This window comes from Drosophila yakuba, chromosome 2R (assembly GCF_016746365.2).
Source record: "Drosophila yakuba strain Tai18E2 chromosome 2R, Prin_Dyak_Tai18E2_2.1, whole genome shotgun sequence".
NCBI lineage: Eukaryota > Metazoa > Arthropoda > Insecta > Diptera > Drosophilidae > Drosophila > Drosophila yakuba.
In genome coordinates, this window is record NC_052528.2 from 10,783,350 (window position 1) to 10,809,258 (window position 25,909).

General features: G+C 40.9%; 6 protein-coding genes and 2 long non-coding RNA genes across 18 annotated transcripts; 5 read left to right on the forward strand and 3 right to left on the reverse strand.

The window, feature by feature from the left end:
* The first annotated feature begins 24 nt into the window (after positions 1-24).
* LOC120321227 lies at positions 25-2,184 on the forward strand. The gene is made up of 2 exons (XR_005560814.1): positions 25-1,571; positions 1,700-2,184. It is a non-coding gene; the product is annotated as an uncharacterized LOC120321227 (long non-coding RNA).
* LOC6530037 (aspartate--tRNA ligase, cytoplasmic) lies at positions 2,075-5,024 on the reverse strand. The gene is made up of 5 exons (XM_002090947.3): positions 4,893-5,024; positions 4,403-4,503; positions 3,998-4,323; positions 2,726-3,750; positions 2,075-2,498 (listed from the first exon to the last, which is right to left on the reverse strand). The coding sequence occupies exons 2-5, from the start codon at positions 4,481-4,483 to the stop codon at positions 2,335-2,337; spliced, it is 1,596 nt and encodes a 531-aa protein (XP_002090983.1). The 5' UTR covers positions 4,484-4,503; positions 4,893-5,024; the 3' UTR covers positions 2,075-2,334.
* A 336-nt stretch (positions 5,025-5,360) lies between these two features.
* On the forward strand, positions 5,361-8,055 carry LOC6530038 (protein lifeguard 1). Of its 3 annotated transcripts, none has more exons than XM_015197063.3 (5): positions 5,361-5,508; positions 6,045-6,138; positions 6,478-6,803; positions 6,870-7,118; positions 7,176-8,055. In XM_015197063.3, exons 2-5 carry the CDS (start codon positions 6,099-6,101, stop codon positions 7,533-7,535), a joined length of 975 nt encoding a protein of 324 aa, XP_015052549.1. In that variant the 5' UTR covers positions 5,361-5,508; positions 6,045-6,098; the 3' UTR covers positions 7,536-8,055. The 3 variants fall into 3 exon arrangements, with proteins under 3 accessions (XP_015052549.1, XP_015052551.1, XP_015052553.1); XM_015197065.3 differs by lacking the exon at positions 6,045-6,138 and adding an exon at positions 5,966-5,991 and having other exon boundaries at positions 5,384-5,508; XM_015197067.3 differs by lacking the exons at positions 5,361-5,508; positions 6,045-6,138 and adding exons at positions 5,551-5,623; positions 5,966-5,991.
* Positions 8,056-8,164: 109 nt separating this feature from the next.
* Positions 8,165-9,987, forward strand: LOC6530039 (protein lifeguard 1). 2 transcript variants are annotated; one of them, XM_002090949.4, is made up of 4 exons: positions 8,165-8,374; positions 8,939-9,045; positions 9,205-9,306; positions 9,370-9,987. In XM_002090949.4, exons 1-4 carry the CDS (start codon positions 8,356-8,358, stop codon positions 9,874-9,876), a joined length of 735 nt encoding a protein of 244 aa, XP_002090985.1. In that variant the 5' UTR covers positions 8,165-8,355; the 3' UTR covers positions 9,877-9,987. The 2 variants fall into 2 exon arrangements, with proteins under 2 accessions (XP_002090985.1, XP_015052554.1); XM_015197068.2 differs by lacking the exon at positions 8,165-8,374 and adding an exon at positions 8,678-8,884 and having other exon boundaries at positions 8,963-9,045.
* Positions 9,988-10,065: 78 nt separating this feature from the next.
* LOC6530040 (beta-alanine transporter) lies at positions 10,066-12,353 on the forward strand. Its single transcript, XM_002090950.3, has 4 exons — positions 10,066-10,329; positions 10,475-10,790; positions 10,857-11,918; positions 11,977-12,353. The coding sequence occupies exons 1-4, from the start codon at positions 10,217-10,219 to the stop codon at positions 12,298-12,300; spliced, it is 1,815 nt and encodes a 604-aa protein (XP_002090986.1). The 5' UTR covers positions 10,066-10,216; the 3' UTR covers positions 12,301-12,353.
* A 1,433-nt stretch (positions 12,354-13,786) lies between these two features.
* LOC6530041 (transcription factor BTF3 homolog 4) lies at positions 13,787-14,965 on the reverse strand. Its single transcript, XM_002090951.4, has 2 exons — positions 14,815-14,965; positions 13,787-14,742 (listed from the first exon to the last, which is right to left on the reverse strand). Exon 2 carries the CDS (start codon positions 14,740-14,742, stop codon positions 14,233-14,235), a length of 510 nt encoding a protein of 169 aa, XP_002090987.1. The 5' UTR covers positions 14,815-14,965; the 3' UTR covers positions 13,787-14,232.
* A 563-nt stretch (positions 14,966-15,528) lies between these two features.
* LOC6530042 (probable pathogenesis-related protein ARB_02861) lies at positions 15,529-25,868 on the forward strand. Of its 8 annotated transcripts, XM_002090952.3 has the most exons (5): positions 15,529-15,796; positions 15,864-16,004; positions 24,998-25,127; positions 25,187-25,258; positions 25,323-25,868. In XM_002090952.3, the coding sequence occupies exons 2-5, from the start codon at positions 15,902-15,904 to the stop codon at positions 25,480-25,482; spliced, it is 465 nt and encodes a 154-aa protein (XP_002090988.1). In that variant the 5' UTR covers positions 15,529-15,796; positions 15,864-15,901; the 3' UTR covers positions 25,483-25,868. The 8 variants fall into 8 exon arrangements, with proteins under 8 accessions (XP_002090988.1, XP_015052558.2, XP_015052560.1 ...); XM_015197072.2 differs by lacking the exons at positions 15,529-15,796; positions 15,864-16,004 and adding an exon at positions 16,744-16,837; XM_015197074.3 differs by lacking the exons at positions 15,529-15,796; positions 15,864-16,004 and adding an exon at positions 18,244-18,489.
* On the reverse strand, positions 22,922-23,680 carry LOC120321009. Its single transcript, XR_005560555.2, has 2 exons — positions 23,105-23,680; positions 22,922-23,036 (listed from the first exon to the last, which is right to left on the reverse strand). It is a non-coding gene; the product is annotated as an uncharacterized LOC120321009 (long non-coding RNA).
* Positions 25,869-25,909: the final 41 nt, after the last annotated feature.

The window sequence follows — 25,909 nt, forward strand, 5'->3', positions numbered from 1 at the left end:
CGTTGGGGAATTCGCACGTGAATTCTTGAGATTTTGGCGCAGGGGTTTCGGCGATTATTTTTAACCGAAAGCGAGCAACAAACATTTGGTCGGCGCACTCAATGAAAATATTTTCGCTAAATCCACAAAATGCCGAATTCCATAAATTCTTCGCGGCCCGTTTGTGCGAGAGCGGGAGAGAATAAATAAGTTAGCGGGCGAGCGGAAACGAGATGGAGAACGGCACTATTTTGGCAATTGCAGCATCCGCGGAAATCTCTATTTCTATAATTATTATTCTGCTTTGCGTTGTGGCACTTGGAAAACAAATGAACTACACTTGCCGCGATCACTCACTCGGATTTCGGTTTTGTTTCGTTTTAATTTTTCGATATTCTCGTTCACGCTAAAATCGAAAAACCGAAAATCGAGAATCCCGCGCGGCGGTGAGAGAAAAACACGGAGAGCTCCGGCTGCCGCTCAATCGGAAGAGAAAAAACAAACTGGCAAAAGCAGCGGTAAATCCAATGCATTTGCGGGCAGCGCGACGGCAGCGCAGTCGCCGCTGTATTGAAAACAAAATGGCATTTTCTTGCATCGCGCCATCTCCCTCGCACGGCAGTCATATGACCGCAGCGGGAGCGAGACGACTGGTGTGCGGCAGTTGCCAAGCACCGCCCACTTGATTGCTGCCGCATTCAGCGTTGTGTTGTTGTTTCCAGGTTTCCAACTAACGATGCCACATCGGTGTGAAAATAAAATGGAGTGCGTCTCAATTGTGTCCTCAAGTAGACGAAACTCCTGCTGTTTCTCTCTGATTTTAAAGTTCGACAAACAGATTGAAAGGAATTCGCATTCATCCGGGGCCTTCTACTTCGTCCTTTTGTTCCTCGCCTTGCCTTTCCGCAATGAAAAGTATGCGCCAACTGTGTCAACAGTGTTTGCAGTGCCCCCGCAATCCTTGTTTTCCAGTCCCCTTCCCAGCCCCTCAGCCCTCCTCAACCGAGAAGTTTCCGTATTGATAATAATCTGATTGCAAATGAATACAATTTATTGTGCTGTTCATTCGCCTTCATTTCGCCGCGGATTGTGTGTTGACAAGGTGTGGATGCGAAAAAGTGAAAGACTGGTCTACTACACCTTTAATTGTTAGATTTTTGATAGAAACGTGTAAGAAAGGTGAAAAATCTGTGGTTTATATCGCAATAGAAGACATCGTGCTAGGATGGAAAACAGTTCAAAAACGGCGCTCTGAGGATCTGCACTTCCATTCTTCCATTTTCAAATTCCGGAAAAATCACATGTTTTTTTTGTGACAACTAATTAATTTTGTTATTTATGTTTTTCGCTTTGTCTTTACTAAATATGCAAAACGTGTTTTACGTTAGACGTTAGCAGGGTCTTATAAAATGTTGTGAATAAACTTCTAAAATTAAGAAGGAAATAATGTTCATTCGGAAAAACTACTTAAGAAAAACTTTTCCAGTAACAAAAGACATGGCCGACGGGACTTTAGGAGGGGATTATTTGAGGGATTCTCAAAGTATTTAAGATAGTCAGCCTTATAGATGGTCATCAATACAAATATAAAGGTTCGTAAGAAGCCTACATCAATTTATAGAAATAACTTACTTTGTATGGTCTAAATAATAGATAACAAGTTTTTTTTTAGTCAGCTCTCAAAACAATATAGATTCCCTTTTCTTAATCTTGATTTCAGGAAACACAAGAGGTGAAAACTAAACTTATGACAATTAAATATTATACATACATATGTACATAAAATTATTAGAACTATAATTATTCTAAAAATACATATTAACGAAGCCTAATAAAACGCAGTGAACCAAATTAATCAAAATATTTGTTTTTAGCATTAATTAATTCAATCATTTAACATTAACATAATGAGTTATAAATCTCATTGACCAAAAACATTTTAATAAACTGCAAAACTCTAATCTAAATACTTTTTACAGACCCTAAAACTATGCAACAAAAATATATTAAAAATGAATACCTACTCCACTTTAATCTTATACCTTTTGACCCATTTCTAAATCACAAACCAACAGATTAAAAACAATTATTAAAGTACAAAACATACGCGCAAATATTTATTTTTTACGAGTTTCCAAATAAATTTGACTCTAGGCAGTCTTCCCGTACATTTTTCTCGTTGTTTAACAACTTCGCAGCATGTTAGTCTTGAGAAAAAAAGATAAAACACACACAAAGGGGTTTGGCGTAAAAATAAAAAGAACTGAATGCTTGGAAAGTCACAGGGAAAGTAAAACAATTGTTTCATCGAATTGGATTCAAATCTAAAGAGTAAGTTGCTCGAGTTTGGCGTGTTTAAGGCGTTAATCGTTTGGGGTCGCGTGGGAACATAGAAGTCTTGCGAATGTTGTCCAATCCCAGATACAACATCACCACGCGTTCCATTCCAATACCACCGCCAGCATGTGGAGGACATCCGTAGCGGAAGGACTCGATGTACGCCGCGATCTTGGAGGTATCTAGAAAACAAACAATTATTTAGAATTACGCTATTAAGGGGACATTTTCTTAGAGTAGATAAGTTGGCACTTACTATCTGAAATGTGCACAGACTTATATTAGCACTTGAGATACACATATACTATTTACTTATTGCAATCTAATCTTAGTTTGCCAAGAGAGCTTGTGACTAAGCTGACCTTAAGTTAAAACTTAAAGTTATTTATTATATATGGGAGGTACTCACCAATGCCATGGTGCTTGGCTCGCTCGATTAAGTACTCGGGATCGTGAATACGCTGCGCGCCGGACAGGATCTCCTCGCCGCGCATGAACATATCGTAGGAGTTGGAGTAGACAGGATTGTTCGGATCAGGCATCGTGTAGAAGGGCCGTATCGCTAACGGGAACTTGTCAAGGATGTAGAAGTCAGTGTCGTATTTAGCCTTGACCAGGCGACCCAACAGCTTCTCGTTGGGCGTAGACAGATCCTCCTCGTCGCCCGTCTCCACACCAGCTTCACGCAACATGGCCACGCCATCGGCGAACTGGAGGATAAGTGGTGGCTCCAGGAACTTGAAGGCTTCCACCTTAAACTGCTGGCCTACAGATTCGATCTCCTTAGAGTACTTGTCACGCAGTCCCTTGAAAATGGCCGTAAACGTGTTTCCAATCGTGTGCAGCACCTCGTGGTAGTGGTACTTAAAGGCCATTTCCAGATCAAGGCCTACGAACTCGGTCAAATGTCGATGAGTGTTCGAATCCTCTGCACGGAATACGGCGCCTACGGTATAGACCTTGTCGAAGTCGGCGGCGATGGCCATCTGCTTGTACAGCTGCGGCGACTGCGCCAGATAGGCTGAATCCTTGAAGTAGCTCACGGTGAACACGTTGGCGCCTCCCTCACTGGCCGCCGAAATGATCTTTGGCGTGTGAATCTCGGTGAAGCCCTGCTCTGTGAGAATATCGCGGAACAGACGACATACTCCCGCTTCCAGTCGGAAAATAGCCTGATTAGCCGGAGTCCTCAGGTCAAGCACGCGATTGTCCAGACGCGTGTCCTGGTTCACGCGAATATTCAGACCTTCCGCATCATCGGCGTTTTCGGGGCGCGAGGCATCCTCGATTTGCAAAGGCAACTGAGCCTTGGCCTGGGAAATCACGAATATCTGCTCGACGGACAATTCCAGCGACTGCTCTGTGCAGGATTCAATCTTGCTGGACACCGCCACTGGCTTGGCCTGGATATCGATAATGCTCTCCTTGGGGATACTGAAAAAATATTACAAGTTTTGAGCTTTAGTCGTCTTTAAATAATAATGTTTATCTTTATGTGTGGCTTAACAAATATTCAACCAACAAAAAAAAAAATTCCATAAACCTTCGACTGATTTCACGATATCATCTTATCAATGTATGATGAAAATATCTATATGACCTGCGCAATTCCGATTCGATATCGAAGTTCTGTTTTGGGTTGGGGCTTTTAAAATAATAACTGGGAAAGAAAATTACTTACTTTCCCGCGAATTTGACCATCTGCTTAGAGATGAAATCATTAACAGCCAGGATACACTGCACCGTGCTGCTCTGCTGACGCAGGATGAGGAAACACTGCTTTCCCTTGGCTCGAGACGTGTGGACGCGTCCTCGCACCCAGACGAGTCCTTTGCCCACCTGACCGCTGAGTTCCGAAACTGGGACAAAGTTGCGTTCACTGCGCTTGTCCTTGGATTGGATCATCTCGGAGAGGCCATATTTTCCGGCGGCGTGATCCTCGGCAGAATCTCCGCCAGCATTATTAGCCGCCACGGCGGAGGCATTCTCCGCTTTTTGTTCGGCTTTCTGTACAGAAAGAGATTAGAGCTGTTATCAGAGGTTCAAAAATAACAACACGCCACGTCCCCAAATCAAAGATTCTCACCTTAGCGGCCTTGGCCAGCTTTTTAGCTCCCTTTTTGGAGACCTGCTCCCCATTGGCCACGTTCTCTTTGTCCTCGACCATCTTGGAATGCACACAAACGGCTGTAAGGAAGGAAGGGTTGTATATTTTACAAGAGGGTCACAAAACTAGAACGTAAACCACACAGTTTCGATAAGCGAGCAACAGGCGAAAAAGGAGGAGTATGGTGTGCGTTGCGTCATGGTTTTATAAATAGCACTTGGCGGATGAAGTGCCCCATTTGCGAATTAGTGACATTGCCTTCCGGACTGCAGTTCAGTGACCCAATATCCTCCTCCAATAGCCATATGTCCACAAATATTTCCGGGGACTGAGAAACACTCTTTGTCTAGCGGCTCGCACATAACCTAAACTTTGCGGTCTTTTATCCGATCATTTACCGATGGCATTCACTTGATGTCTCTTCCCTTATTGGTTGTTTTAATTGTGCATTCGAGTGCACTCGACTTACCAGCTAGATATTGCCCTTTTAATACACAAACGAATTGATTTCACGAGCGTCGTGTACTATTGCACATGCCAGCAGCGCGGTGCAGTCTAGAGAATTTCTATGGCGCCTATCGATAGGTATCGATGGTTGCATGCGTACTTAGGGTGGCGTATTTATTAAGCACCATTCTGAACTTGTGACGTCACTTGTTTTATCATCCTAAGAATTAAATTGCGTTTAACTAATCCTTTAAACTAATATTAATGTATGCACAGAAGACTGGTAGGAAATGCAGCAATGGCAAAAATATATGAAGATCGTTTGTATGTGGCTTAAAAACCCAAAAGATTTGCATCATTTCATGAAAGGTTTGTATTTGAAATGTATTCGTTGGTACAATGTAGTACAGTGTAGTACTTTCCAGATAAAATTCAAACGCATTAAAGTTTAAGCCGATGTTTATGAAGTCTATAATTTGCCACCTTCTAAGAGAAAAAGTTCCACCCCCATCGATTGTTACAGCTGCGTTTCGATAAAAGTCAGCAGGCGCATCTCTGTTAATTTATAGAAAAAAACAAATACTCAGAAAAACAAAATTCATTTGTTTGTTTTGATCAAATTGCAACGTAATCCAGAGGTAATAAGTCATACAAAGAGAATAATTTGAATAATAGCAAAGAAATAGGTCACCGCAAAGCAAACTGTAATAGTGTGATTTCCCGGTAATTTCGAGAAGCTGGCAATTTCCAAAAGTGAGTCACCACTTTTTCTACACCGAGCTGCTGTGTATGTATTATTTACGTTGGTGGTGCTCCGGCTGAACCAATTTAATAGCTACGACTAGGTTAATGCGATTGAGCTCGCAGTTCAACGTGTAGGTAAGGTTCATAAATGGCCCTAGCCATTTCCGGAGTACCCACACTCGAAAGCTTGAGAGGCACACGTCATGGGGCCACAACAATTAAAACGGTATCCAAGTTACTCAGGCAGTACTCTAGTGGCAAAGTGATTGATAATTAAAGTTGCAAAGAGTGTGCACATTTCTTAGACGCTAATTAAATTAGCTAATGATTGCTTATCATCTGTCTTTGCAGGTAAAACAACATCGAAACAATGCAAGGTGAGTGGAATAAGGACAAGCCGTTCTAACACATTCTTTTTTTCGGATCTAAGTTTACTCCACAGCGGTTTCGGAATTAGAAATCCCTAGAGCGAAGTCCCTCGAGAATGTCCTGGCAAAGTGTTCCCCAGTATCCCCAATACCAAGGTTCAATCTTCTTAACTTCTAAGCGAGTGTTAAAGCTTACCCGTTTTCTGATCGCATGCTTTTGTTCGTCCCGGAGCTTGGCTACCCGTTGAATGCTCAGTAATTTCCCAGAGCTCATTCATTTCCATTACTTCTCTCTCTTTACATATCGTACTTGTCCCTTCTTATCATGGTTGTATGTACATATTTGCTCGAGATTGTTTCTTGGTATGCGCATCTCTTCGTCATGGCGAAGCGTTTCATTTAGATTTTACAGTTCTTGGTAGACAGATTGCTGTAGCGGAACGTTGGAAGCTCGTTTTTAAGTAACAAACTAAAACGAGATGTCATATTCCACAGATCCTAACCAGCAGTACAACTATGGCGGCGGTTATCCCCCTCAGGGAGGATATGGTGGATATCCGCCTCAGGGTGGTTATCCACCTCAAGGACCTCCGCAAGGTTACCCACCCTATGCCCAAGGAGGTGCCCAACCCTATCCACAACCCTACGGACAGGGGCCTCCACCAGGAGGTTATGCTCCCCAGCCGGGATTCATTCAACCACCACCATCTGCTGGCGGCTACGGTGTCTACGATGATCCGGAGAGCCAGCCCAAGAACTTCTCATTTGACGACCAAAGCATCCGGCGCGGATTCATACGCAAGGTGTACCTGATTCTGATGGTGAGCTTAGAATACTTAGGATACATAGAAAGCATGCCCACTAAACCATCATTTAATTTTCTTTAGGGACAACTTATCGTCACCTTTGGAGCTGTGGCCCTGTTTGTATTTCACGAGGGCACTAAAACCTTTGCTAGGCGTAACATGTGGCTCTTTTGGGTTGCTCTCGGCGTGATGTTAATAACCATGCTGTCTATGGCTTGCTGCGAAAGTGTTCGCCGCCAAACCCCGACGAACTTTATATTCTTGGGTCTGTTTACAGCAGCTCAGTCGTTCTTAATGGGAGTTTCCGCAACCAAATATGCTCCGAATGAGGTGAGTACTTCGATTTATGTACGATATATAGTAAAATAAATCGAAACCTTTTTCCAGGTTCTCATGGCGGTGGGCTTAACAGCAGCGGTTTGCCTGGCTCTAACACTCTTCGCCTGGCAGACCAAGTACGACTTTACAATGATGGGCGGTATTTTGATCGCCTGCATGGTGATTTTCCTCATTTTCGGCATTGTGGCCATCTTCATAAAGGGAACAGTCATAAAGCTGATATACGCCTCAATCGGAGCGCTACTCTTCTCCGTTTACCTCATTTACGACACACAGTTGATGATGGGCGGCGAGCACAAATACTCCATCAGCCCCGAGGAGTATATCTTTGCGGCACTAAACCTCTACCTGGACATCATCAATATCTTCATGTACATTCTGACTATAATCGGCGCGTCGCGCGACTAAGCTCCGCTCTATTTCCAAATATTGTTTACTGTTTAGCCGGGTTATTTTGTAACCTAAAACGAATATCGTTGTCGCGTAATCTCATCGGTGTGCTCCCCCAGTAAAAGGAAAACTTCAACTAAAGAATGGCTCAGAATTGCTGTGTTTGCCAATTTCCCGTTTCCTTCTAGTTCTAAATGGCAGCAAAAGTTATATGAACTACTTACTTGTTATGTATGTTTTATTAAGTTGAGGTGCAAACCAAGTGAATGTTTCCAAATTTTCATCTAAAAAAAAAAATTATATATATGTATGTATACCAAATGATATGCCATTCAGATACGAAAAACAACAATAAATATTTACGTATTAACATATTTATGTGAGAATATACAAATAAGCAAGATTGCTTGCAGTTGTTAAAACATAAAACTTAACCAAGGAATCCCGATTTTTCAACTATGAATCAAGTACCGAACATTGTAATCCCTGCAGCGACACTGAGTTTAAAGTCAACAATAAAGCGCATCTATTTATTAAAGCCACAGACCCCTGCATTGTGGGGCTTCCCTCAGTGGTTCATCCAGTTCAACCAGCCAGTCACCACCAGATGCAATTTTAGTCTGCAATGGCAGAGCGACGCCGTTGGTTGGATTACTTTTAGACTCCAGACCATTATCGTCTGCCTTCTTGCTTTATCATCGCTTAAGTTTACTTCGTTATCTGCACCACCACAGAAAGAAGTCCAGGTGTTTAAATTTCGGGTTGGCCCCATAGCATGCGTTTGACCCGGCCACCTGTTCAGTAGTTCGTGTGAATTCCAGCAGGGCGTAGCTATAAAATGTATCACTACCAGCAAGGTAAGTACCTCGCGGATGGGGCTGAACCAAACGAAATTGGTTGCGGAAAGGTTTTCTAGATTAGATAATCGATTTGGCTATTGTAGAAAGCTTATTGACTGCATCGTTTTCTCTCTGCAAGAGGCTACAAAATATATCTCTCTCTGTGCATTTTCATCTGATAAGACAGCTGAATAGGTTTCAGTGTGAGCCCAAATACTCTGATTCACCCAATCGAAGGGAGAGTGAACAATCGTGTTTAAACTGTATGGTGGCAATATCAGTTACTCACCGACATCAATATACAAATCTTATCTAGAGTAGAAGTGTGGGGCTTTGATAAGAGTCGGTAACCGGCTAATCTCAACTCATACCGACATATGGGGACACCTAGAAAGGGCGATTCGGTTCCATTAAGCTGAAACACTCGCACGTTGCCGGCAGTCAGCCAAAGAGAACACCATTACTTTAGTGACTAAAAGTTTAGTCATAGCAATTTGGTCATGAGCAGCAACGATCATTTTCAGTACGGTTAGTCATTGTATTAACTATCCTGCTTCCTTGAATTGTCTTCCAACCACACAGGCGATGAAACTGGCGCATATACAGATGCGGAAGCGGACAAGAGCTTCGCCTTCGATGACCAGAGCATTCGGAAGGGCTTTATCCGGAAGGTCTACTTGATATTAATGGTAAGTGCTGATATTAATACTGAAAAGGAAAACATGGAACATCTGTATAAATTAGAACGTCCAAACAATAAACCTATTGTATTTACTACTTGTCTACTTTCGATCGCTTTTAACTTATTGACTTCCTGCATCTAATCTTTGATATCATTCTATTTTTAGTGCCAATTGCTGATCACTTTCGGTTTTGTTAGTGTATTTACGTTCTCGAAAGCTTCGCAGGAATGGGTGCAAAAGAATCCGGCCCTGTTTTGGATAGCCTTAGTAAGTTTTTACAAGTTTAATGTTATAAATTGATTAACAATAATCCGAAATTGTAAAAATCAGGCAGTTCTTATCGTGACCATGATATGCATGGCCTGCTGCGAAAGTGTACGCCGTAAGACGCCTCTCAACTTCATCTTCCTGTTCCTGTTCACCGTTGCGGAGTCGTTCCTGTTGGGAATGGTCGCCGGACAGTATGAGGCGGATGAGGTCCTGATGGCAGTGGGAATTACGGCTGCGGTGGCCCTGGGACTCACCCTGTTTGCCCTGCAGACCAAGTACGATTTTACGATGTGCGGAGGAGTGTTGGTGGCCTGTCTTGTGGTCTTCATCATCTTTGGCATTATCGCTATTTTCATCCCGGGCAAGGTGATCGGACTGGTCTATGCCTCCTTGGGAGCATTGCTCTTCTCCGTTTACCTGGTGTACGATACCCAGTTGATGTTGGGCGGTAATCATAAGTACTCCATCAGTCCCGAGGAGTACATCTTCGCCGCTCTAAACCTCTACCTGGACATTATTAACATCTTCATGTACATACTGACCATTATCGGATTGTCTCGCAATTAGACTGGTCATTATGATCCATAGCTTCTATTCCAGTTTTAGAAATGTAACTTAATTTTATGCGCCCAGTGCCACCTTAGCCGCGAAGAAATACAAGCCGACTAACTAATCCAACGTTGTCGAGTGCTCGCTTTGTTTTGGGATTTTGGCTGGGATTGGGGCGCTCAACTAGTTCGAACCTTGTCCACACCGCGGTGTCCAATTAATTAATGCGCACGAGAGGCCATAATGTAATTATGTCCAATCAGCCCCTGCAGCGCCAGCAGTTCCTGGACTGGATTGGATGTGGACAAGGTGATCGGCGCGATCGTCAGTTGCGCGAGCGTCTGGCTAACGGGCGGACATGGATTTCGACGAGGTGCTGCGGGAGGTGGGCTCCTTTGGGCTCTACCAGAAGGTTATAATCTGCTCCGTTCTGTTGCCCGCCGCGCTGCCCTGTGCCTTCCACGCCTACAGGTTGGTCATCCTCTTTTGGTTTTTTATAAAAGGGTGCAGAAAATTAATATATAATTAAAAATACTCAAATGGGTTCTACCTTTTCGCCTCGTACCCTTACTTCATCAGTAAATTTTCGTAATTACCTAACATGATTATTTTCTAGCCAGTTGTTCATAGCGGCCACACCTCAACACTTTTGTCGGGTTCCCGAGCTGGAGCCCTGGACACAGGACTACGTGCAGCTTGTTAAGAACCTGAGCATTCCGCGTAATCGCAATGGAGCCTATGCCGAGTGTTCCATGTACACGCGAAATTATACCGATATAGTGCGCTATCTTGAGTATCGCCCGCCTCCAGATTTGATTCGCCAAAAGGCAGAGGATTTGCTCAAGTTGCAGACGGATACGGCGCAGGTGGTGCCATGTCAACATGGCTGGCACTACGACAAATCCATATACTCTAGTACGGTGGTTCAAGAGGTAGGCTTTTATAATTTATAGGAAACTTATATTATGCCTTCGACTTATTTCCCTTATTTCTTGTAGTGGAATTTGGTGTGCGACCGCAGCTTCCTTGTTACTTTGGCGCTTGTGATCTTCGGTGTTGGCGGATTGCTGGGTAACTATGTGTTTGGATATCTAGTGGATCTGTGGGGCAGGCGGCCTTCCTTCTACGCCTATCTGCTGCTTGAGATCACTGCCTGTGCGGCCAGTGCCTTTGCCTGGAACTATTACACTTGGTTGGGACTGCGCTTTGTGGTGGGACTGACTGTGCCAGCTATTCTGGCGAGTCCCTATGTTTTGGCCATTGAGCTGGTGGGACCGGAGAGGAGAGTTTTTTGCACCATCGTCTCGAATATCGCCTACTCTTTGGGCTTGGTGGTATTAGCCGGAGTTATCTATATCGTCCGTGATTGGCGAGAACTTAGTTTGGCAGTATCCATGCCCTTGCTGATGCTTTTCTCCTGCTTTTTCGTGCTCCCGGAATCACCACGATGGTTAATGGCCGTGGGCAAAACCAGGAGGGCGATGAAAATCCTCAAAGTGATGGCTAGAGTGAATGGTGTGCGCGTAAACAGGGATTTTGTCGAAAGGTTGCAGCGAAAACTGGTAAGCACAAAGGCTGCGGAAACGAATTCTTCTATGACCACCCACTATGGAATCTTGGACTTGTTCCGGGGACCCAATATGCGTCGGAAGACGCTGATCATCACCCTTATCTGGTTTGCCAACACAAGTGTCTATGTGGGACTGAGCTACTATGCTCCTGCGCTCGGAGGCGATGAGATCTGGAACTTCTTCCTGGCTGGGGCGGTGGAACTGCCAACATATTTGCTACTCTGGCCGGGGCTGAGTTATTTTGGAAGGCGCTGGATCCTCTTCATCTCGATGCTGGTAGGCGGAGTGGCCTGCGTGGCCACATTCCTGTATCCAGACATCACACTGCTACTCTACTGCGTGGGCAAGATGGGCATTAGCTCGTCCTTTGTAGTCTTGCCGCTCCTGGCATCCGAACTGTATCCCACGGTGGTGCGGGGACTGGGCATGAGCTTTAGTTCGGTGATAGCCATGGTTGGACCTATAGTGATTCCCATGATCAATCATATGGTGAGTGCGACTAAGGAGGTTACTGTTTGTCTTAATATTCACCCATTTCCCGTTGCAGGGTCAGCAAATGCTCGTTCTTCCGCTAATTGTGATGGGAGCTCTGCTGATCTTGGGAGGTTTTGCTAGCCTTCTGCTGCCAGAAACCCGAAACCGAAATCTCCCCCAGACTTTGGAAGAGGGCGAGGCAGTGCCACTGAGCTTCCTCCTCTGCTGCTGCGTGGAAAGCGAGCGAAAGCCCAACAATATCCGTGTGAGTCCGCAGAAAAGGATTGTTCCTGAAGGCGGAACACCGGTTTTTCATCGTGTGGATACTCCGGATTCTGGTAGAGTCCCTTGCAAGGTTGTTTGCAGCATTTGTAAAAAGGAAATGCGCACACTTTAGTTAGTTTAATGTTGTTTGAATAGAGTAGGTTAAAATAAAGTTCGAAATTGAAATTGATTTGTTTTGATTTTGTGGCGGCATTGTTTCTCTTACATCTGGCAACTCTGTACCGTTGGTATATACTTACATACATAAGTGGCACTTACAGTGGTGTGAGCTATTAAAAACTATAGAAAGTTTGAAGCTTTATTTTACAAGTTCAATCTGTAAAATATGTTAAGAGTACCTATAATTTATTTTAAAAAATATTTTAAATAAGTATTTCCGTAGCGTTAGCCTATATGTTTTTTTTTTGACATCAAAAATATTTTGTAAAGCTTTTATTCATATGTCAATTATTAACGAAGTATTATAAATGCATGTATGTGTATAAAAAGAGTTGGCAGGCCAACCGGCAATTTTAAATGGACAAAAAATCAAAACAATACTCAATTGAACACCCAATGAACATCAATTAAATTGGCATATTTTCAACATTCAACTGATTGTTTTACTCCATACGACCTCGTAACTGATAAAAATACTAGCATTTGTATTAACCTTAATACGCTATAGGTCGTCGAAATGTGATAAGACACCGCAATCGCTTGTTTATGCACATACACGAAGTATAAGTAGAAACTTCAAGAAACATTCCGGTTGAACTGGCCTAATCTCAATTTTAAGCCAATTTAAACGTGACTCATTTCGAAGATTTTCGAACCATATATATATAGATATATTTGTTTGTACTTGTACCGCATGCTATGACTTCCCACCTTTTAATTTGGCCAGATAATTCGGATGTTGCGAACGGGTCAAAGTTCCTTCGAAGGAGGCTTCTGACCATCTGGAGTTTAGACTTACTCACTTACTATTCCCAATGTCAACAAGTTTTCGACTGCCGCGTGCTTTGCGCCGCACCTCCCCTTTCCAACCACCTCGAAAACCTCACACAAGAGCGTTGCTATGCATACACACACAGAGGCCCACTCACACACATGTCGATTATGCAAGCACAGAAAAAAAATAGGCATTAAACTAAAAGAAATGCTGGAAATATGAATGGTCGGTCGTATGTTTTTTACAGCTCATTTAATGTAATGCATGTATGATGGTCTAAAACAAGAGTTTCTAAATCATAAGAAGTGTTTTCAACAATTTTGGTACATGGTTCTCGAATCGTAATTGTGGTCTCAGCTTGTTTACGTTTTCACTTGAGGATTTCTTGAGGGCGGGGTTACATCGAAAAGTCGGAATTTGGGGAAAATCGGTAAGAGCTAGTGCTAAAAATATATTTCTCTGTCCTCGCGACCTGGCAATGAATTCTTCTGGAGTGTCTGCGTTGTTCCCCTAATCACCTCGTCTCAATTCTTCCGAAAACCGTATCATATATATATAGTATATAGTGTATTACGAGAGCGCATATATCTATAGATACATCTATGTGTTTTGTTCTTGGGGGAGGGCGGCAAAAATTAGAATGTGTGTGTTGTTTGGACTGTGGTTTTTTGGTTAAGGAAACGTGCTTTAATCGCTTTGGAAAATACAATTGTCGGTTCCAAACTATTACTATTAGATTAAGATTGAAGGGTTCCCTTAGTATGTTAAGTATAGTTATTATGCTTATGTGTTCTGTTCAGCGCTCACTCGGATGCCTTTATTTTTGTATTTTAGTATAGTGTGTAGCATTACCCCCAAAAAAGTGGCTGAAGGGAGCACGAAGGATGGCCCATCCAGGGCAGAAGCGCTATCAACAGTGCGGAGTGGATCCGTTTCCGATTTGAAACCGGAATGGCTAAATGGTAGGTGTAATTCCGGCATCTGGGGTGTGGGTCCTGTCCTGTATGCCTGCCCCTTCGTCTTGCTCCCTGGCCCCGTATGTTTTGTATGTATGTTTTTGTTTTCGGTGTGTGTGGTGTGATTTGCCTGGGTGGGCGGGGTTGGACCTGCCTAAGCGGAGGCCGCCACCTCACCGGACTTCTCCTCCTTTGTGCCGGCGATGGCCACCTCCTCAAAGTTCTCGACCAGATCGGGCACATCATCGTCACCGGCATCGGCGGCCGAAGAGCCGGCTGCGCCGCCGGCGCCGGTCTTGTTGGCAATCTCCGTGGCCAGCTTCTTCAGCTGGTTGATGTCCTGGGGACCCAGTTGCGTCAGGATGCCGGGCACCATCTCGGTGATCGTCTTGTTCTCGCCATGGCCTGTGATGGCGAACGTGTTCGTCGGCAGCGAGGCCTGGGCCTTCGGATTGTTGAAGTGGATGACGGTGCCATCGTTCTTGATGATGTTCACCTCCTCGATGCCGGGGATTGTGTTCACCGACAGCTTCTTGAGCGACGACTGCAGCTTTTTGTCGTCGGTGGCGGGCGTGGAGTGGACGATCTTCTTCTTGCGGCGGGGGGTGCCCTTGCCGCCAATGCGCACCTGCGCTTGCAACTTCTTCAGCTTCTCCGGGTTCATCTGTTCAATGGAGTACACACAATGGTTGCATCAGTAACACGCCAATCAAATGCCGCACATTCCAATACTCACTTTGATTTTACTATAATTTAGCACAGAGCCTTGCCAGAAAACACGTGCGCCCAGTCGTAGTCAAATGTCAAAAAGAAATCGCCATGATAAAAATGGCAAAAGAGGTATGTATATGTGAGTAGTACTGGTAGGCAGTACTAAACGTGAGTGTGGACTATCGATAGCTTACGAGGTGGCAGCCACAGCGCGCCATAGGAATTTAAATTTTTTTTTAATAATTTATAGAGATATATTTTGAAGACTAATAACCTATTTTGAAGAAGTAATATATTTTCTGAGTATTCAATAAGGTTTTATTTGTGTATTATATTATATTTTTTAGTTTTTAAACGTAGGTAAGTATTTCCACCTTTATTAGAACCCTTTTTTATTATTAAGTTTATTTTATCATTTAAATTTATTTAAATTTTATTGTTTAGTCATTGTTGTATGTTTCTTATTTTAATTCTATAGTTTGTAACCCTATATTTAAGTTAATACAAATATTTTACAAAATTTGATATTGAAAAAAAAAGTTCATAAAAAACATTAAATATGTTTACTGGCGTTAACGGAATCTTTGCATAAAATTAAAAAAAAAAAAACATTTATACCACATATTGTGTATGAATTCTTAATTTTTCAATTCCAATGGTATCGATTGCTGTGTTGAGTGTGCTAGCTATCGCCCGCTTCGTATCGATTGCTCACTAAACACAGCCAACGCAGTCAGTGCTTCAAAACGTTTCAAGCATTATTATCATGATAAATTATATTATTTTCAGATTAACGCTGATAAGATATAGCTAATTCCAATCGGGCTTCAATAACGGCTTTCCGATAGAGTGGTTCAGTGATATTTAAGTGAATTACACTAGTTCTACCAAAAAGCGGATAAATCCGATACAAAAGCAGTGCATTCTGGTGCAATAACTGCAACAAGTGGAAATTTCGACTTTAAATATATTTGTAAAGGGGAATAACCGCTAAATCCTTGTCAAACGTAAGTATTGCACGATGGCTTATCGTCAATGAATATTGCTTTTTAAACATATTACGTTCCTCCGCAGTGGAAGTCTTTGAATTTGACGATATAGACGATTTCGCCATGGATTTCTGGGGCATATTCATGTTCTTCCTGCTCTCCTTCCTCATCATGAGTTGCTGCGGGTATTGTTGCACCACCAGACGCCAGGGTGCCGTTCTGTCCAGTGAGTAACTGTATATATATAGAAGTAGCAACCTAAAATCCATTAATCAAATAAACCCCTGATGAGTCATTCACACGCAAAAAAAACCAAACATGCGGAGTTTAGCTCAAAAGATGAATTTCAGCTGTTGGCCTGTGTGCGTAATACTATACGAAATCCTATTCGTGTTAAGAAGTGATAATATTAATACCATTCAGTCGATATATACATATATAGGGAGAAATCTGAATAATGAAGAGAGAGCTTTTGCAGTTTTTCGGTTTTTGCCTCTCCATCGATTCGTAAACAAATTGAACTACGCTCAACCGTAAACGTAGCTTACCTTATCGACAAGGGCCGAAGTAATTATTTAATTACGTTAATTTATATGATCGTATCTTATCTAAAAATAAGTGGATGGTCTGTCACTGTCTGGCCAAGATTTTCCCAATTTTTAAACATTTTCCACCATTGATTCGGTTTACTTTTAGCTATAAAGTTAGCTACCCAATGTCACAACACTTCAGCTAAAATTATTATTATGATAATAATTTTAAATGATTATAAATGACTCATCTTCAGTAGCGTTTTGATAAGGAATTGATACATTTTTATAGATAAGCACGAGTGACAATTGTATCCATGCCAAAGCTAAGTACCTCATGCAGTATAACTCGAACTTTTAGACCGAACGGCACGTTGGAAAACGTATCTTTAAACAATGGGGGACATCTACTTTGATATATGGTTTCCCATTACAATGGTGCTCTTAATAGTGATTTTAATACTGGTGTTCTTACGAGTTCGTCGAGCCCGCCAACTTCGCATGGGCACCGCAACTGTCGTCACAGCCGGTGAGCGCAGTCCTTTAAATAGTACAACTGGGATGATCGATGGTTCTATCTCCGATTCTGGGAATCGCTCCAGACAGTTGAGCTATCAAAATCTAATCGTACCTATAAGTGCTTCAAATCCAAGTCGCCATTTGCATCGAGCGTTTTGATTATCACTCTAATTTACAAATCATCAATGTTGTTCATCAAACCGAATCGGACTCGTGTAGCCTTTTAAACATTTTCGACAATCTTATTATCTTATATTTGCAAACGTTTGACGTCAAGTCTTGTTTATTCCTATTACCTGCGGCAGAATCATATTAAATTATATTTAGTGTTGTTTCAATTAGGCGATAGGGTGTTGATTAGATGGCCGTAAATAGTTGGGACCATGCTCCCACAAAAACCCAACACGCCAAGAATTTAGTTTTTAAATGGACTGACCAATTTCCTAACTTGAATATTTTGTAGAATGTTTGAATCATTTGGACAACAAAAATAACTATAATAGAATTTTTTTTAAATTAAATGTGTGGACACCTTCTACATAGTTTTTGGAATTACTAGTCGAAAATCACAGTATTTAGCACGTTATGAAGGAATTCATTTATAAGAAAAGAAACTTTAATATTTTAGTAATAAAAAACATTTGACACGTGCACAGGAACTTGATTGTAATTGTAAATGCTGTAGCTACTTTTTCGCTGATTTGTATTAACTCAAGAATACCTGTACTGATTGCAAGCTTAGGATCATAAAATATTAAGATAAATAAATCACTTATCAGCATTTTGTCAACAGTATGATTATTGTCCTTGTACTTGAGACAGACTTTAGCTTTCTTCGTTTCTGCAGAAAGATCGTGGGTCCAACTGTTGACCGGTGAATTTCCTCAACAGCTGTATTGTTTACCATCTCAGATAATAAGCGTTCGATAAGGGTAATTCAATTATTTGATAACCACTGACGTCAGAGGAGATCAGAGATTTGTGAGAATCGTTCAATTGTAATCGCATCGTGTTGATGATCCCACAAAAGTAATAAATTTCAGAATGGAAACCCAATTTCTCATTTGATTGATGTTAACTATTGACGCAGGTTTTAAGCTGTAAAAATAATGTCCACTTGAAATTTGTATGGTTTCCCCCCGATTCTATGCTAGCTTTTGGCGCCGATATCAGGACTATATGGCTTTCCTAAGACGATTAAACGGGCAGAGCGTCAATACCGACACTGCGATGGGTGCTAATCTAATCTTGCCTTTCAAACCACCATTTTAAACTGACTCCGGGTCTGTGGGGATATGCACACCTGGAAACTTACAAAAGCTGGCGAGGAATCGAGTCCAGTTCGCAATTATCGTTCAACGTCTGCGCAATGAACACTGGGAACGCATCGCAATTTCGCATTACCGTGGCGTAGTTTCAATACCCATCAAACAATCCTCAAGACTGCCTACCGATCGAATCTATTAGTTTGTAAACACTCTTGTTGTTGAAGTAGTTCAAGTAAGATGCCGCATGTTCCGGGCGACAAGGATCTGGAGATCTCCACCATCGTCCTGTGCTCCATGTTCGCTGTGATCCTCGTCGGATTCCTGGCGCTGATAATAGGATCGGTGATCCGCAAAAGGAAACAGCGGCTGGCGGACAAGGTCGTGATCGAAGCAAGTTAGTATAGACCGATCCAGAAGTCCTTTCTTGCTGTCCTGTGTCTTTCCGAATGCTTAGATGTCGAAGCTCCGTGTGTAAATTTCGTGTGTGTTGTTTTGTCAAAAATGATGCAGAACAGTCTATTTAACTTTTTTGAAACTTATTTTTATTATTATTTAACATTGCTGTAACACCACAAGATTTCCAAACCAACTGCTTAATAAATTAGAGAAAGTTTAAGAAAATGATGCGGATGTAACTGCAATGAGTCGTTTTCAATATTATTAGGTAGGCTTAAAAAAAAGATAATAAGCTTCTTTTTCAGAGCGTAGCTCTAAAAAACTAAGTGGTGGTTTTTCCATTATTTTATTTCCGAAATATTACTATTTAAGATTAATATTCTGATCCAAACGGTGAATAATCGGGGTTGCTCATTTAGAAACATTCAGTTAGAAGTTTCGGATGTGTGTACTATCTGGATTCAAGTATGACCGATAACAGCCATTGTATTGAAGCTTGGTTTTTTCCCAACTTTCTTTAAAATTTATGGGTTATACATAGCACGATTTTGTATTTTGTGTTATAACATTCTCAATATAAAATGTGTATATACTGTGTATGTGTATTTAAAGTGTAAACCCACATAGAATGTTTCAACATTTTAGTTTGCTAATTCCTTTCGGTTGGATAACAAGTAATTTTTAAGTAAACAAAAAATGCTGAGTACTGAAATGCTGCAAATCTGGGCTCTACTTACATTGGCTACTTTAATAGCAATTCTCTTGATTTTAGTGCTTTTATACTGCATTTTCGATTGTCTTTGTCGAAGCTCTAAGCAGGGTATGTAATCGATTTGGAAAAATTAAGTTTATTATACCTGTTACTCGTGGAGTAAAAGGGTATACTAGGTTCGTTGAAAAGATGTAACAGACAGAAGGAAGCGTTTCTGACTATATATAGTATATATATTCTTGATCAGGATCAATCTGGCCATGTCCCTCTGTCCGTTCGTATGAACGTCGAGATCTCAGGAACTATAAAAGCTAGAAAGTTGAGATTCAGCATGTAGACTCCAAAGACATAGACGTTTACTCATGTTGTCACGCCTCACGTATTTGCTAACTGTTCTTAAGTTGTTCTGTTCTTGTTTTTGTTAAGTAATTTTAGAAGAGAAAATCAGTATAATATACCGACAACATGCCCTTCTGTATTTGTACTTTTTTCTAATCTTAGGGAAATGGTGTAGTGAGTCATAGTAACCTGATACTGGGGAATTCCATTTTATTTACATCGAAAAGCTTGGATTTTTCTCAAAGAGTCAGTCTAAAGAGATCTGAGCGTAGGCACAAGTTTTAAATCAGTTTGATCAGTTTATTCACTCAGTTCGTTGCAGTCAAACGTGTTTACTAGATATACAGATACATTTGGTGCATGACAAAATGCCACATAACTTTGATGAAAATGAATCGCTTACCAAAGATATCCCAGTAAGAACTATAAGAACTATCATAATTGCATTTATGATTTTTTGGATTCTATTCGCGTGCTTTTGGAAATTTTCTTGCAAATGCACTAAGAAAGGTAAGAGACATTTTTAACTTATCTGTACGATAAGCGAACTTCTCTTATTTCCGCACCTATAAACACACATGCAAATAATTGCAGTTTCAGATAGCTTTCTTAGTCTGTAGGTCGCGTTCGCTGTGCCATCATGAATTTTCTTTTTGTGAATGTGTTCAACTCAAATTCATATGAAGAAGACTTAAGTCTGGTCATAGTGTTTGCTGTTTTTATTTTGACCATTTGTGTTGGAGCCATATGTATTTGCCTTCGATTAAAAAGTAAAAAAGAAATTGAAAACTGTAATGGTTAGTAATCCATTTATAAGATATTGTAGTGCTTTAAAAAGAGACACCCACTTAATAAATGGCGAATGTATGTCTATATAGTAAGACAATTACTCATTCTAACAAGTTTCGTGTAGTTAACTCTATAGCGCAAAACCCACTTTGAGCCACTTTGTTCACTCCTGGTCAATTGCCACATGTAAATAGAGGTAAATCTGGGGAACGTGTTTGTATAATTAAATCAACTAAACGATGACGTCTTTCCAAGTTTCTGAAGTTGATTTCCAAGCTGGATCTTAAGAAATATTTCTATCGACTTGTAGAAAACTTATCGCCCCGCCACAAATCCATTTCTTTTTCTTAAACTTATTTCACAATATTGCCAAACCAACTGCTTAATAAATTAAAGAAAGCTTAGGAAAATTGTGTAGCCGCAATAATTAGTATTCAACATTTTAGGCTCAACAAAATATTATTGGCATCTTTTTCAGAGCGTAGCTCTGTTGGGTATTTTCCATGATTTTAGTTAAGTATGGCCGAAGTTTTATGCCAATGGATGGTCCTTATCTGGCTACTTACAGATATACAAATACTTATACCCTTCAAAAAAAATGATTTACCAGTTATTTTATTGAGAATTGGAGTGTAATTCTGACTTACATATTGATACTTAATCATATAATGATGTATATCAAAATCAGACACAAATTTGTTTTGCTGATTGAACAAAGTACTGGTTTTAGGTTGTAAATCATTTCGTTTTAGAACTTTTATGGTGTCTCATATTAAAAACTGTAGGTAAACGGAAAGACAAACGCGCAGTCTGACTAGAAATATGATAGGGTTTATAGGATTTGCTAGTTGGTAATATTTCGGTTAAGCCTAAAAGTACGCTGCGCAAATGAGCACATCGTTATTTTGTTATATTAAACAAAGAGCTTATCAGTCTTAGGGCATTTTTTATCTGGGGATATTTTCTAAGATGCAGAACATTTTTTCTATGAGTGTAGGGAATTTTATTTCATTTACAACAAAAAGCTTTGATTTTTTCTCAAAGAGTCAGTCTAAGGAGATTTGAACTTAGGAACATTTTTTAAATCAGTTAGTTCAGTTCTTTTCCTAAGTTCGTTGCAGTCAAACGTTTCTAGATACACTAGACATTTGGTGCATTACAAAATGCCACATAACTTCGGTGAAAATGTATCGATACCAAAAAATGACCCCTTAGTAATGTACAAGATTATCAAAATTGCATTTATGGTTTTTTGTTTTTATGCGTGTACTTTTGGAGAAGGTGTTGCAGAGGTACTAAGGAAGGTAAGAGACATTTTTATACCCGTTACTCGTAGAGTAAAAGGGTATACTAGATTCGTTGAAAAGTATGTAACAGGCAGAAGGAAGCGTTTCCGACCATATAAAGTATATATATTCTTGATCAGGATCAATAGCCGAGTCGATTTGGCCATGTCCGTCTGTCTGTCCGTATGAACGTCAAGATCTCAGGAACTACAAAAGCTAGAAAAATGAGATAAGGCATACATACTCCAGGGACATAGACGCAGCGCATGTTTGTCGAATCATGCTGCCACGCCCACTCTAGCGCCCACAAACCGCCCAAAGCTGCCACGCCCACACTTTTGAAAAATGTTTTGATATTTTTTATTTTTGTATTAGTGTTGTAAATTTCTGTCGATTTGCCAAAAACTTTTTGCCACGCCCACTCTAATGCCCACAAACCGCCAAAAACTGTCAGTGTTGAAGACCTCCTTCGCACTTTCACTAGCTGAGTAACGGGTATCAGATAGTCCGGGAACTCGACTCTAGCGTTCTCTCTTGTTAACTTATCTGTACGATAAGCCATCTTCTTTTATTTCTGCACTTATAAACACTCACAAATAATTGCAGTTTCAGATAGCTTTCTTAGTCTGTAGGTAGGTCTTTATGATGAAGACTTCAGTCTGGTCAAAGTGTTTCCAAATTAAGAACTGTGATGGTTAGTATCCATTATTATGGTATTGTTCTTGTAACTGGTACTTCCTTTTTCATTGTCATTAAATTTTCTCTTTATAGAGAAACACTCACTAAATCGCGAATGTTATTCTACAATTAATTAATCATTTTAACACTTTGAGTCACTTTGATCACTCTTGGTCAATTGCCACATTTAAGTAGAGGTAAATTTCTAATTTTTTTATTTAAACAAGTACTTGATCACGTCATTTCAAGATTCTGAAGTAGATTTCCAATCTGAATCCTGTAAAATTAGAAATATTTGATCATGGGTATTACCCACGGTATAGAGCTTCTGCTTCCTATCTGCACTGCCACTTATATTTATGGTTGAAATATTCAAGTCATTGTCTAAAAGAAATCGTAGATTGTGTGCGAATTGCTTCAAGTCATCAACTGGATGTGAAGTCTGTTTTATAGGCAGTCCGACTCATTCTTAAGAAATCTTTAAAGAAATGGTATTTCATTTTCTCTCCAAAACGACTTTAGAACATTTTTTTATCGAATATCTTAAACTTCAAGAAGACAAGTTGTGAAATAGACCACCTATCCTGGTATTCAGATGTAGGACTTGGCTTGGAGTGGGTAATGACTATGTGTTATTATTATATTTGTGCAATATATACTGATATGCTGATAACAGCGGCAGTGATTCCCTTCTGTTTCGGATCCCAATTCCAAATGTGCTGCTAAATGGTACGTTTACGCCTAAACGCAAATCAATAATTGGGTATTAGTGGCTAATGGTCACACAAAGGTATTGAGTGTTGACGTACATGGATATCGAAATGCTGGGTAATTCAGCAAATGATTATGAAATCCATTTAGTTAGGTCGCAGGTCCTCACGATGAATGCCACCATATTGGATGTGTTTGAGGACATTTCCCAGCGGCTCCACATAAACTGGACATTTCTGGCATTCGAGGCGGGTATCCTCACGGTTTTGGTTGTCCTTGCTGTGATATATGCCTTGACTCTTGCTCGAGACCTGGAAGACTTTCAATATTTGAACAATTAGTAAATATATTTTCGAAATGAACAACGAAACGCAGTACAGTTTGTTGCTGGAATCGCCTGCACACTCAATTGTATTCATATCCGTCTTGCGAATGACCTTCAAAATACTCATCTTGGTGTTGATCGGCCTGGTTGCACTATATTGGAAGCGTCGTCGGGCTCTCGGTGATTTAAGTAAGTTATGATAATGGTTGAAAGTGTTGTTATCACTGATAAGTGCTATCTTTATGAGAGCGATTGCCCTTTTCTTTGGCCATTACGGGCACTTTTTCGATTGCCAATCCGGCGGCTTTAGTTCCACGCTTTTGTTTAGTCTTTGTGCGCCGCTTATACAGTCAGTATCATAATCATGGATGATTCGGGCATCTACTGGATACTTTTCTTCACCTTCTCCGTATTTTTCATGACTTCCGCGGCGGTTTTCCTGACCCGCGGTCGAACACGAAGAGCGGCGCTCACCAAAGGCGCAGGTGTGTTTTTCGGGGATCTCCCTTTTGTGGCGATAACGCGACCAATCGCTTCCCAAAATGTCCCATTTACAGAAAACCATAATACCATGAGTCAGTTGAAATCGAGAACTCCAAGCTGTAGCACCAGTTTAGTTTGTATTAAAAAATATTCGCGATGAATAATTTTATTATTCCCATCATAGCATTCTCAATCTTCATAGCGATTGCTTCTTTGATGTGCCTCTGCTTCTTTTGCATAGTCAAGAAGTTCAAATCCATGGGTAAATGGCTGCGATCGGGCTGTGTTATTTATGATTTATGTAACTTTGAAGCTGTTTCCTCTTGCCAAAAACCAGTGATAAACAAACTAAAATGAGAGTACACCACCCGCTTATCGTATTGGCCATATAATCGGACATTGATTAGACATGGGCCGTGTGAGTGGGTTTGTCAGACATAGGCTTTGCAGTCTGTTCTGTGTTCGCTCGGAAAGCGATTGTGTTTTTGTTCGAGTAAAATCCTTTGACTTATCGAGAATGTGGGAGTTCTGGGTCGGATTATCTATAGCTTTTACTATATTTTTCGTTACGTCTATCGTGGTTTGCATTAGACGGAAGCAAAAAGCAGCGCGAAATGTTGGCTACACAATCAGCGATACCGCTGGTAATTACATTGACTGAACATTGAAAATATTGACAAAAACACTAAAAACAATTGGTGCCAAGAATTTTTTTTTATGTAATTTGCCTAAATATTACTTGCTGTCTTCTTAGCTGCTTGTGATATTTATATGTTTTATTAAAGTATTCCAAGTGTATACAAACGCTACATAGGCTTGCTATAAACTGTTTCTATAAATAAAACGAGTGGATAAGATTAAAATGCATGGAGAGCAAAAAAAAGCGCATAGGTTACACAAAAAAAAAAAACAAAATGAAATTAAAAACGAAATATGTAATGTTTATTTAATGTGTGGTTGACTTTAATGACTACTTTAATTAAGATTTTTATTATATTATTTTAGATTGTTACTATATTGAATTTTTTTGAGTGCTGAAAAGGGGAATTTTTGTCCACACTGATGAGTTTAATCAAAAGTGGGAGCTTATCGAATCTGCAATTCGCTGTCGGCGATGATTCAGAATTATTGGCCCAGCTATTTTCCGTTTCTAATTTATTTTTTCCGCTCTTGCTCCTTGCAGCGCCCGTGGTGGTGACCTCCGCCACGCACACGGCTCCCGGCGGATATCCGGTCACACAGCTGCCTCCGCCGGGCTATCCGGCGGGCAATGCCTACGTAACTTCAACCTCGTACCCCGCACAGACCACCGGGTAAGTACGGATGTAGAGTGGTCCCGGAAACTATTCTAATGTCTCCGTTTTTCCCGCAGCAACGTGACTGTGCAGATGCCCATGCCGATGCCCCAACAGAACCAGCAGCAAATGCCAATGCCGATGCCCGGGTATGTGGAAACTAGAGCTCCAGCGAAACGCAAATATTAATTGATATGCTTTTATCCTTTGCAGTATGCAAACGCATGGCGTGGCGTATCCTCCGTATCCTGGCGCCGGCGCTGCCAGCATGAATCCTCCGCCGTATGACATGGCCATGGCTAATCCAGGACCCAGTGTTATGCCCGCCGGATATGAGAAGCAGGCTCCCTACAACCCCCACTTTGGCCAGTGAAATCCCACTGTGAGCCGAAAGCGAAACTAGTTTTGAGGATCCCCTTTCCGTCTCGTTATAGCTTTTTTACTCAGCCGAAAACATTACTTTCCATATTTCCTTGTATTAGGTAATTCCCACGGTTGTACTTTCAAACTCCTGGGAAAAAACCAAAGTGAAAGCGATCGCACAACGAGCCATTTTTGTATTCCTTGTGATGTATGTAACGTGTACATATAACTTAAGAGCAACCTTTTATTTATACATCTACGATAAGCAAATCCAAAGCGAAAACAAAACTGAACTACATGAAGTGTTAATTGTAATAAACCAGTGAAGTGCACATCAAATACAACTACAGCATATTTGTTTCGATGTGCACTTTCACAAAACACAAAAACAAGAAATGCAAACATGTTTTCAATTATTTCTGCACTCCATTTCTGCA